Here is a 12,578-nt window from a genome sequence, read left to right on the forward strand (position 1 = left end):
CAAGGCTAGAGGGATTCTTGCTAGACTGACTCAACAGGATTCTTGCTGAAGGTAGATAAATAGTAGGAAAAATGAAACTGTTTTTTTCTTTCTATACTCTGAACACTTGACACGTCACTTCTGATGCCAGATGTGTGGGATTTTTCCCACATTGACCACTTATCTGACACCAGCTGGGTATTCTATAATTCAGTTCAATTCTGAGACCAACTAGAGTTTGTGCTGACCTCTCCCAAGTTAAGGGACTAGTCCTTCAAAAATTCCCTCCAGTTTAGAGCCAGTAGGTTTCCAAGTTACCCACAATCTGTCCAATGTGCCTACAGATTAGATCCCCTACTTGGGTTTGATTATTTGCTACAGTGGATCACAGAACTCAGTAAAGCATCTTACTTACTATTATTAATTTATTATAAAAAGAATACAACTCAAGAACAGCAAGAGATACATAGTGCAAACTATGAGGAAAGGGGTCAGAGTTACCATTCCCTCTCATGGTGTACCTCCTTCCACATATTCAGCAACCTGGAAACTCTCTGAACCCCATAGTTTAGAAATTTTTACAGAAGCTTGATCACAGGCATGATTGATTATTAACTGAGTCTCTAGCCCCTCACCCCTTCCTGGAGAATGAGAGCTGGGGGTGAACGTTTCAAGTTTCTGTCATGGCTTTGTCCTTCTGGTGACCAGCTCCCATTTAGGAGCCCACCAAGAGTTACTTCATTAGAACAAAAGATACTCGTATCACCCAGGAAATTTCAACAGATTAAGACTTCTATGTCAGAAACCCAGGTTAAAGACCATATATTAGAACAAAAGATGCACCTAGCACCACTATTGCTCGGGAAATTACAAGAGTTTTAGGAGTTCTGCACCAGAAACTGGAGGCAGAGACCAAATATGTATTTATTATTTGTTAAAAGAAAAATTTTAGACAAATTAAATTTAACAAAGTTTATTTGAGCAAAGAATGATTAATGAATCAGGCAGCACTCAGAAACAGAAGAGGTTCAGAAAGATCCACTTTAGCAGGGTGAGCAATGGGCTCTTATGGGCTGAAAGCAAAATCAAAGTAAAGAAATGACTTGATTGGCTACAGCTAGGCATTTGCCTTATTTGGGTATGATCTGGTGGAAAGTCCCTAGTTAGAGGTTACTTGACAGTTTCTGATTGGTAGAGTCTCTAGTTACAAGTTGGTTGGCAGCTTCTAACTGGTAATGTTTAAGTTTTGTTTTACTGTTTACATTGAATCAGATTTTGGTTTGCTTACATAGGAACATAAGGCCCTGGAGCTGTCTCAGCCTAATGGCCTATAAATTAAATTCTTTTAAAAGATTATATCACAGAACAGGATAATAAGATTTAGAGGGTGGGGAATGAGGAATTTGAGCAGATACCAAGGATGAGGGATTTCCACTAAATTTACTAAGCCAGATTCTTGCTAAAACTAGACTACATGGGTGAAGAACATAGCCCAAGGCCAGAGCCAAGTCTAGAAGAAAACATAAAAGAGCCTGACTCAGTTTAGGTCAAGGAAAGAGTCTCTGTCAAGTGTAGAGGGCAGAGAGACATAGTTACTCAAATTAAAAAAAAAAAAGGCATTTTTCTTTCTTTTGAGAAATGTAAGAAAAATAGAAAGTAAAATATTAGTACGAGTAAATTTTGTGTATCTACCACACAGGACTGACAGTTGTCAACATCTTGTCATATCTGCTCTAAGTCCTTTGAAAGGAAAAATAATCATATAGAATTCTTTTGCCCACATCACCAGATTCCTCTCTTCCTGCTTAAAGATATCAATTATTGTATATTTACTGTGTATCTATTGTGCAAACTCTTTGGAATGTTAGCTTAAGACAGGTGTTTCATTGGCATATCTATCCCAAATGGCAGCTGTTTATCTGTATAACCAACTATCTAAATGGACCATCCAGTATAATGATTACTGTACTTTGTACCAAAATCCTAGAAATATATAAAGTCCTTTCATTACTTTAGTCCTGAACAAAATATACTCATCTCTTCTAAGACTCCAGAAAGGAAAGATTTGAGTAAAAGGCAATGAAGAGGGAGGGGAAAGTCTATGTATATGTTTATATAGAATACATAAAAAACAAAAATTTTCCATTTCCTTGTCTTCTCTTTCCATAAATGCTGTTTAATTAAATTAAAATTCCTTTTTTTTTTTTTGCAGTTGGGTTATAGCATCTTCCCCTTTTATCCACGCCATCTTCTCCCACCCTACTCTCAGCAGTCTGTGTCCTAACACATAGTTCAGACCAAATGTTTTGTAACTCCTCCAACCACTTTTTGCCCCCTAAAACCCAATTAACTACTCCATGGACTCAGAACATCACCATCTGCCATCTTTTACTCCCATGTAAAAGACGGCAGATGTCCCTATCCCCAGGACATTCCCAAGCACTCACAGCCCGACTAATACTCTGTTCTCTCTCATCTCTCCTCAGATTAGAGGATTTCCAAGCCATTCTACAAATGTCAGGGTAGTGGTGGGGGAAACAAAGTCTCAAGCAAAAGTTTCTGCTAAAAGCAAAAGAAAAGAGGCCTGTCAGATGAGAGAAGGGATGTTTATAGAGAAAGGAGCAGCTGGGAGAGTGTTTATAGATCTGGCCTTCTCTGATCCTAATGTATGCCTCAGTCACACCCTCCCTTTGAAGTTTCCAAAGAATAAAATACTGCTGCCTTTTTATATATGGGATGTGTGGTGATTAGCAAAATTGTGACCTCTCCATCATCTGAAATAAATCTAGAACTATTAAAAATAAGGCTCATCATGCCTCCCAGCTTGAATGATGGGCATTGATGCTAATTTTAAAGGGAAGCTCCAGGCTACCTAGAGTAGTCAGTGTTTTTGTTTCGTTTCTTACTTTGTCTACCATAAAGTAGTGTCTCATCAACATTTCTTTTGTTTGTGATGACTTCAGAAAGGAGGCATTTACTGAAGCCCGAGGTGCCCGAAGAGGGGTTAAAAAAGTCATGGTTATTGTGACGGATGGAGAGTCCCATGACAACCATCGACTGAAAAAGGTCATCCAAGACTGTGAAGATGAAAACATTCAACGATTTTCCATAGCTGTAAGTACATTGCTAGAAATGTTTTCAAACTCTTGGGTGTAGAGAAGAGCTGTGTGTATATTGGGGTAATTTTATGGAAGGCATGGCCAGGTATGGTGGCTCACGCCTGTAATCCCAACATTTTGGGAGGCCAAGCCTGGCAGATCATGAGGTCAAGAGGTCAAGACCATACTGACCAACATGGTGAAACCCTGTCTCTACTAAAAATACAAAAATTAGCCGGGCATGGTGGTGCACACCTGTAATCTCAGCTACTTGGGAGGCTGAGGCAGGAGAATCAGTTGAACCAAGGAAGCAGAGGTTTCAGTGAACCAGGATCCGCCATTGCACTCCAGCCTGGGGACACAGTAAGACTCTATCTCAACAAGAAAGAAAAGAAAGAAAGAATGAAAGAAAGAAAGAGAGAGAGAGAAAGAAAAAAAGAGAGAGAGAGGAGAGAGAAAGGAAGGAAGGAAAAGAAAGAAAGGAAAGAAAGAGAAAGGAAGAGAGAGAGAGAGAAGGAAAGAAAAAAGAAAGAGAAAGAAAGAAAAAAAGAAAGTAACACAAACTAGGTTGGAAAAGAGAAAGGTCTCCATTTGAAGATAAGTCCTGTGTGGACAGACTTGGACTATGCCCCTCTATGTCCTTAGTACCCAGCACAATGCCAGGGCAAACAGACACTCAACAAATGATCATTGAAACAAAGGAAGGAAGGAAGAAAATGAGGAAAGATGAAAAGAGGAAGAAGGAAGCAAAAACATGAGGAAGGAAGGGTGAGAAAAAGAGGACTGAAAAAAAGAGAAAATGAGGAGGAAAGGAAGGGAAGAGGGTGGGAGGGGGAAAAGAATTCCTTTGCCTTTTTAAATAACAGAGAGGATTTGTTCAATATAACAAGAGCAGTGGCCATTGGGCTTCCCTTCTTCATCTGAGCAATTTTCGACTATCTTTTCCATTAATTCTCCTCCCTCATCACTTAGCTAAAATGGGAAGAAGTGCCAGCTGTCTCTGGTTAAATATTAACAACTTCTGATGTTTGACACTTGCTTTTCAGTGAAGTAGACAGAAATTGAATTTATGTTTTCTGATGCAATTTGTAAGCTCCTGGTATAGACCTTTCTACTACCTAACTTTAGAACTTGTTCTAGCAGAGAACAAGTTCTAAAAATCAAAGTTACCCAAATGGTATGCCAGTTACTTCGGAGCCAGCTCTAGTTTTCTTTAGCAGTGTGCTTCTTCAAAGCAGCTCTAAGTTCTTCCCAGACAGTAGTGTATTACTCCTGTAATCTTGTTACTCCTGTAACTTCATGGAACAGCAGATGAGGGAGCTGAGAAAGAGGCAAGGGCACCCAGTGACTTGGGGGGGTCCCAGAGTGCAGAGGCAGAGTTGGCTTAAAGTCCTCTGATGAGACGTGGTATTTCCTCTGGGATAGGCACTGATATTCCCCAGGGAAATGGATGAGGGCCTTACTCAAGCAAAAGGAAAGAACCGAGAATAAATCCACCCCTGCCTTCTCTCTAGTAAGGAACATTCAAAAGCCATTGCACTGCCTGCAAGACTCACTTTCTCAGGTTAACATTGAGTGTACATTTTAGTATTTCAGTCATTGCTTTAAAACACTATCTATCTATCTTTTTCCTTTTTCTTGGAAACGGAGTCTAGCTCTGTCACCCAGGCTGGAGTAAGTAGCACCATCTTGGCTCACTGCAAACTCCACCTCCTGGGATCAAGCAATTCTCCTGCCTCTGCCTCCAGAGCAGCTGGGACTACAGGTGCATGCCACTATGCTTGGCTAATTTTTTACATTTTTAGTAGAGCTGGGGTTTCACCATATTGGTCAGGCTTGTCTTGAACTCCTGACCTCAGGTGATCTACCAGCCTTGACCTCCCAAAGTGCTAGGATTACAGGTGTCAGCCACCACACCTAACCCACTATCCATTTAATAATACAAATAAACAAGTCTTTTGTAGATCATAAACAGCAGTACTTTAAACAGTAATTTTAGTTCTTTTCTAACTTTCTATATGTGAGAAATCTGTATCCTTCTTAATCAAAATATCAGTTTTTTAATCTATCATTCTGAATCTAACTTTAAAAAAATACATGTAAATGTGCAGTGGGGGTGAGCTACTCAGGTGGGTGGGGGAGCCTCAGATCCGGAGGAGAGGGATGTAGGCAGCCCTCAGGCCCATTGCCCCTGGTACACTATACTCCCAGGCCACATCACAGTACTGTGGTCAGAAGGGTATTAGAGGTCTGTTTTGTAACAGGACTTCGAAGGCACCACCATGGAACTCTCCATTTTTAATGATGCCAGACAAGGCTATTATTGGAAAAAGAAATGTGAAGCTAGAAAATTCTTGTACCTTCATGGTCACTGGAGGCCAGGACCCCCCTCCTTCTCACAGGATTTGGATATTCTTTAAAAAAAAAAAAAAAATCAAGCAATAGCAAAGGGCTCAGTGTCTTTCCTTCATTTTTTGGATTCCAGAAGCATAGGCTTGAATTAATCATGATCCTTGCTTAGTTCAGGCCACATCGTAATCATTTGTTGAAGTGTGACCCACTTTATTTGTTTCTTTATTTAGAACTGTATCTGTATATTTATTTCAATAATATTATAAGCATCCATGGACCTACCACCGAAATCAAGAGCTAGTTCTCTTTTTAGATAAATACATCTGCGCCCATTTTCCACCAGCTTTCCTCCACCTGGGTAACCATCAGTCCACATTCTACATTCCTCAACCCTCACTCTACTTTTCAAAATAATATTTAGGCACCCATACATATCTGAAAAAAATAAATTTTAAGCGTATTTCATTGTTTTTTAACGTTATAAAAGGGTATAATGCTGTATGTAATATTTTGGAACTTTTAAAACTTAATACTATATTAAGATTCATCCATATTGTTGTGTATCTATATAGTTCATTTTGTTTTTAAAAATTGAGATGGTATTTACAATACAGTGAAATACAAGGTTTCAGTGTGAAAAATGTGCATGAAGTGAACAAGTTTTGACAATTGTGTGGACCCACATAAGACTTCCATCATTCCCAGAAAGTTTCCTAGGCTTATTTTTTTTAATTTATTTTTACTTTTTATGGATACATGATAGCTGTACGTATTTAGCTGGTACATGTGATATTTTGATACAGGCATACAATGGGTAATAATCAAATCCGGGCAATTGGAATATCCATCACATCAGACACTTACCATTTCTTTGTGTTGGGAATATTCCAAATCTTCTTCTCTAACTATTTTGAAATATACAATATTGTTTACTATAGTTGCCCTATAGTGCTACTGAACACTAGCTCTGATTCCTTCTATCTAATTGTAGTTTTATACCATTAACTAACCCCTCTTCATCTCTGATTCTCCCCACTACTCTTTCCAGCCTTTGGTAACCACCATTCTCTTCACTACATCCATGAGATCTATGTTTTCAGCTCCCACATTTGAGTGAGAACATAGTGATACTTGCCTTTTAGTGCTTGGCTTATTTCACTTAATATAACGTTCTTCAGTCCCATCCATGTTGCTTCAAATGACAAAATTTCATTCTTTTCTATGGATAAATAATATTCTGTTCTGAATATATACCATGTTTTTTTAAATCCATTCATCCATTGATGCATACTTAAGGTTAATTCTATATCTTGTCTATTGTAAACAGTGCTGCAATAAACATGGGAGTGCAGATATTTCTTCAAAATACTGATTTTCTTTCTTTGAGATATATAACCATGAATGATTTTTTTTCACTTTTAATACATATCCACTATAGCAACCACTGATGTGATATACCACCATAGCTCACTTAGATTGCCAACTCTTGAATTCCAAATAAATAAAATTGTACAGATGTACTGTGTGTTTAGCTTTTCACTCAACATAATTATTGTTTGTGATATTTTGTGTACTGAGGGTTCAATTTTGGTTATTATCTATTTTATAGACCACAATCTGTACTCTACTATCCATAGACATTTTGCTTCTGTCCAATTTGAGTTATTGTTATAAAGGTATCATGAATGCTAAAAAAAAAAAAAAAAAAGTGAAAAACAAAGTGATAATCTTCAGGTAACACTTGTAACTACAAGCGTCGGGGTAAAAATATGGAAACACCTGTGTCCTAATATACAGAAATAAAAATAAATTATGGTACACATTATTTCACATTTTTTCATGCCCATGTAGTTATATGATTTAAAAAATAGAATTAGGTCATATCTACATATTGGGGATTTTTTAACTTTTTTGCATTTTAAATTTTACATATTGTTTTTAAAATGTTTTTATTGTCTTGAACATTTTTATATTAAAAAGTAAGTTTTAAGGTCTTAAGAAATTTTTACATTAAAAACTAACTTTTTAGGCAGAAAAAATATAAACCTTAAAAAAGCTAATTAGTTGAACTTCATCAAAATTTAAAACTTCTACTCCTCATATGACACTGTTGAGCATATGAAAATGCAACCCCCAAGCAGGAAGAAAACATCTGCAAAGCACATAAAGGACTTGTATCCAGAATATATACAGAACTCTTACAACACAATAAAGGGAAAATAAACATCTCATTTTCTTTTAATGGGCAAAAGACTTGAACAGACACTAACTACACCAAAGAAGAAATGCTATAGCAAATAAATGTATGAAAGAGTCTCAACATCATTAGTCATTAGAGAAATGCAAATTAAATAAGACGCTACTACACACCAACACAATTGCTAAAACTAACAAGTGAACAAAGAAAAAAAACTGACAATAAGTATTGACAAGCATGCAAAGCAACTGGATCTCTTATATATTTCTGATGGGAATAGTAAAATGGCAAAATGAGATAATTACTGTGGAAAGCAGTTTGGCAGTTTCTTATAAAGTTAATCATTCACTTATTACATGACCCAGCACTTTCACTCCTAGTTGTTTACTCAAGAAAAGAAAATATATGTTTATTACAAAGACCTATGTGTAAATATTTATAGCAGCTTTATTCAAAATATCTTGAAACTGAAAATAACCCAAATGTTCTCCTTCAATAAATTGTGGTGCATCCATACAATGGAATCCTACTCTGCAGTAGAAAGTACCCAACTACTGCTACATGCAGCAACATGGAAGACTCTCGAAAGCATTGTACAAAGTCACAGAAGCCAGATACAAATGGCTTCATACCATATGATTCCTTAAATCTGACATTCTGGAAAAATCAAAGCTATAGGGACAGAAAATTGATCGGTGGTTGCCAGGGGTGGAGGAAGGGAGGAAGGGACTGACTATAAAGGGCAGGAGGGAACTTTTTGGGGTGATAGAAATATTCTACACCTTGATGTGGCAGTAACACAACTATATCGGTTTGTCAAACTCATAGAATTGTATGTCTAAAAAGGGTGAATTTTACTGTATATAATGTACCTCAATAAACCTTACCTAAAAAAAAAAAACTAAATGTTTGAGAAAACCTGCTTGGACATCTAAACAATTATAGTTAACTATCTTATATAACTCTTGCCTCTCTCTCCTCTCCATAAAAAAGAATGCTCGTGTCTGCAGCATTTGGTTTCAAACAAGAATATCTCAATTGTTTATTTTCTAGATTGCCAACTTAGATTACTACTTAGTCCGGTATGTGTTTAAACTATATATGTGCTGGACTGTGCCTTGGTAAGAGTTTGAGGAAGAATTACTCATTCAAAGGCAGGCAACTCACTTGCTGGTTGCCTTTGCCAGCAGATAATGACATCACTAGCTGGAATAATATCAAAGACATTCAGAAACTATGAATATAACATTACTTTTGAACTGTCAGATTTTAAAAATACAGCTGTTAGTAACAGAGACACAGAGTACAAGAGGAGAAATTTTCACACACATACAAAATTACCCTTTATATTTTTCTAGACCAATTGCAGTGTTTATGTAACAGCTAATATTAGGGAGTCTACAAATTTTGAAAATCACTCTTCCATAAATGTGAAAATACATAAAAATTCCATTATGCTAAGGTACTCTACACTGTTGTTTACTGACAAAATGCTTGAGATCCTTTATTTAACACATAGAATTTAAAATATATTCTTGCTGTTTCTGTTGTGTCTTAGATTCTTGGCAGCTATAACCGAGGAAATTTAAGCACTGAAAAATTTGTGGAGGAAATAAAATCAATTGCAAGTGAACCCACTGAAAAGCATTTCTTCAACGTCTCTGATGAATTGGCTCTAGTCACCATTGTTAAAACTCTGGGAGAAAGAATATTTGCCCTGGAAGGTATGTCTATTTATCTTATTGTTGCATGTTCTCCTTGCAATTCAAAATCGGTGTAATGGGATTTTTGTATTTATTCCTAACACATCAGCAATACATTTTTTACTGTGTACAATGGTCAGCATGGAACAATGCTCTTTTATATAAATCTGTCATTGAGATGGCTGTTTCTCACACCACTGTGTCTGCTAGAGGCTCTCTTTGTAAGGGCATTGTAGGGCAGTGATGATGGACAGCCGATGAAGACAATGGTTAATGTAGATGTGCCAGGAAAAAAAATGTTTCCATGTACTTTATTCCTTTTCTGTAACATAGATTTAAAAATAGGGGTATTTGGGTTTTTTTTAAAAAAAATGTGTTTCTTCATTTCATATTGAGCTACTACAAGAGTGTTCTTATGCAATAACTTCTTTGTTTGTTTATTTTCTCTGTATTTTGCTCCTTGCCCACTTTAAATGTCTTCATGGAACTCTGCCTTAAAATCCATGGCAATGAAACACTGGTTCACTGTCTTTGTCTAAATTATGTTACTTCTTTGCAGATTTTTTCTTGATTTTTCAATGGTGACTGGCTGTTGAGGATAATGAGTTATGACATTCCCCATTCTGCCTTAGGTAGAGGATGTCAAGTAACTAATTACTTTGGAACTAGATCTTTCTTGAAAAAAAAGTCTTCAGAATTGTTATGCCAGGCAAACTGGCAAAGCTTCTTTCTTCATATTCTTTGATGATCTTTAGTCTCAGAGACATGTGCCTTTTCTCCAACTAGGTAGAGAAACCACCAGAGAATTCTTTTGCCCTTAGGCTACATCCAAATCCAGTTGACTCTGTCCTTGTGAGGACACACTAAAAGACTGTTGTTTCTGCATCTTAAAAATAGAAATCTAAAAACACCTTCTTAGTCTCCCTGATATGACTGATAATAGAAAACAGAGAGATAAAATGGGAATGAGATGTAACTGAAAAAAGTGGATCATTTTGATTGAGCATCAAGGGGCTGGTAAAATGCAGAAAAATGAGACTATGAAAATGTGTAGAAAGGAAAGAAAATTGGGACTCCATGTTTGAGTCCCCTTCCATGAACACTCCCTTCATGGAAGCCGTTTTTCTCTATCCTGGGTTTCCCCTCTGGAGTCCCCTTCCACACTCTCTCATGGAAGCCTGTCTTCCCCTCCTAAACCCCATCTCTCTCTCTATTCCCTTCCACTCAGTGTGGAAGCTGCTTTCCTCTCCTGGATTCTGTCTTTCCGGATTCTCTCACTCAGTGTGAGGGTTAGCTGTTTCTTTCTCTCTCCTTCTCCTGTTTCTCTCTCTGTTTAAATAAATCGCTTTCTACAAACAAAAAAAGAAAGAAAGAAAATTATTTAGAGTTATGGCTTTCAAAGTTTTTTTGAGTGACTCACGATAATAACTATATTTCGCTTTTGACTCAATGCGCATAAATATATACATATAAAAATAAATCAGAGTTTTTTTGAGATGGAGTCTTGCTCTGTTGCCCAGGCCAGAGTGCAATGGCATGATTTCAGCTCACTGCAACCTCCACCTCCTGGGTTCAAGAGATTCTCCTGCCTCAGTGTCCCAGGTAGCTGGTACTACAGGCACCTGCCACCACACCTGGCTAATTTTTGTATTTTTAGTAGAGACAGGGTTTCACTATGTTGGCCAGGCTGGTCTCGAACTCCTGACATTGTGATCTGCCCACCTCTGCCTCCCAAAGTGCTGGGATTACAGGCATGAGCCAGGTAATTCTTATTATATGTGATGCACTGTGATGTCTTCTCATCTCTTCCATTCTACCTTAATTTCTTTCAATGAAAAAAAATTCTGGCTATACTCATTCTGTTGATTTCATGACTGGGTCACAATCTGTACTTAGAACATTTGATTTAGAGGTGATAGGAATCTACGGCCCAGCCAGACTGAATTTCTCTGCCTCCCTTTTCCCCTGGCCTCTTTTCCCCTGTGCCTTTGGAAACAGAACACTCTAATTGTTTATGGGTCTGGAGTCACAGCTGCTTCTGAAGATCTCAGCTGTCTTGTGCTCTGTGTACAAGTCATTTTTAAGTGGCTTTGGTCTCTCAAGAGCTATCCCCATGTCATTTACCAATAAGCCAGATTATCAGTTTGGCTGGCCTCAAGGAAAATACATACAGTCTTCCAACTCATTGTGTACTTTCAATTTTTAATACCATGAGCTAAGAAATGATAGAAACAATCTGTAAAAATAATTTAAAAGAAAAGTTACATAGTTACATTTGATAGTTCTACAGAATGCAGTATCATTTCTAAATCTCCTCTTAAGTAAGCAACTAACCTAAGATGGGCAGAAATGAAGCCCACATCAGCTGGGAGAGGGTGAGATCAATTGCCTGAAATTACATTTCAGATTGTTTCTAACCTAACTACCCTATGGGTTAAACGTGACACTTTGAAGAGCCTCAAGTCTCTATTTTTAAATATGGCATCATTTTATATGGAACTTTACAGATCAAAAATGTTTTCTGTATCATCTTTGTTGCTACACTATCAGAGCCAACCAAAAGCGGTGTTTTGTCTAGATTATTTCTTATATTTTTATGAGATTTTTTAAAAGGCTTTATATCCTTGTTGCTTGGGAAATCTCCATTTCCTGGCAACATTTATCTTAAGGTGGCAAATAGCTGTGATTATGAAATTTCTGCTTGCCAAGGACAGTGCCACCTATTGAGGCAAGTATGCCAAGGACTTGCCTAGTACATCCGAAAATGTTCTAATGTCACCATTTCCCATCAAGCATTGGGAGAAATGCCAGCATTTCTAACCAGAGGCTGCACAGTGGTTAGAGTGGTTGGCTCAAGCACTCATGAACAGTCGAGGGAGTTTGCAGCAAGCAGCCCAGGAGAATATAGTGGCCTATTACCATCATGCCACTGCAGCAGGATGAATGTCACATAGCTTCCTTGTATTTGTTCTCAGCTGAAGGCAGAATAGCATCAGGGCAGGTGCTGGAAATAATGCTGGTTTCCGTTGCTAAATTCTTATTGATCTTGCAGATAAGTGAGAAAACACCTTAAAGCATTGTAGACTGAAAATACATGTTTAAATTAAAGTTAAACAGGACAATTTGTACAATAAGAGATTACAATGATATATTTGAATTCCTGATTGATTCCCCCATTTAATCTAGTCCTACAAAGGTAATTACTGATGTATTTGTTCACAATTTTATGCAAATAAATAACTAACAAAT

At 37.3% G+C, this 12,578-nt stretch overlaps 1 protein-coding gene across 2 annotated transcripts in view; it reads left to right on the forward strand.

Moving 5' to 3' along the window:
• The window catches only part of ITGA1 (integrin subunit alpha 1), a 169,171-nt gene that overhangs the window by 93,049 nt on the left and 63,544 nt on the right, over nucleotides 1-12,578 (forward strand). For both annotated transcript variants that reach the window (XM_064375966.1, XM_064375967.1), the window contains exons 8-9: nucleotides 2,943-3,093; nucleotides 9,185-9,350. In XM_064375966.1, coding sequence (XP_064232036.1) covers nucleotides 2,943-3,093; nucleotides 9,185-9,350 — 317 coding nt within the window. The remainder of the gene's footprint in view (nucleotides 1-2,942; nucleotides 3,094-9,184; nucleotides 9,351-12,578) is intronic.

This window comes from Aotus nancymaae, unplaced genomic scaffold, assembly GCF_030222135.1.
Source record: "Aotus nancymaae isolate 86718 unplaced genomic scaffold, 86718_ANA_hifiasm-v0.15.2.pri h1tg000014l, whole genome shotgun sequence".
In the NCBI taxonomy this organism is placed as follows: Eukaryota; Metazoa; Chordata; class Mammalia; order Primates; family Aotidae; genus Aotus; species Aotus nancymaae.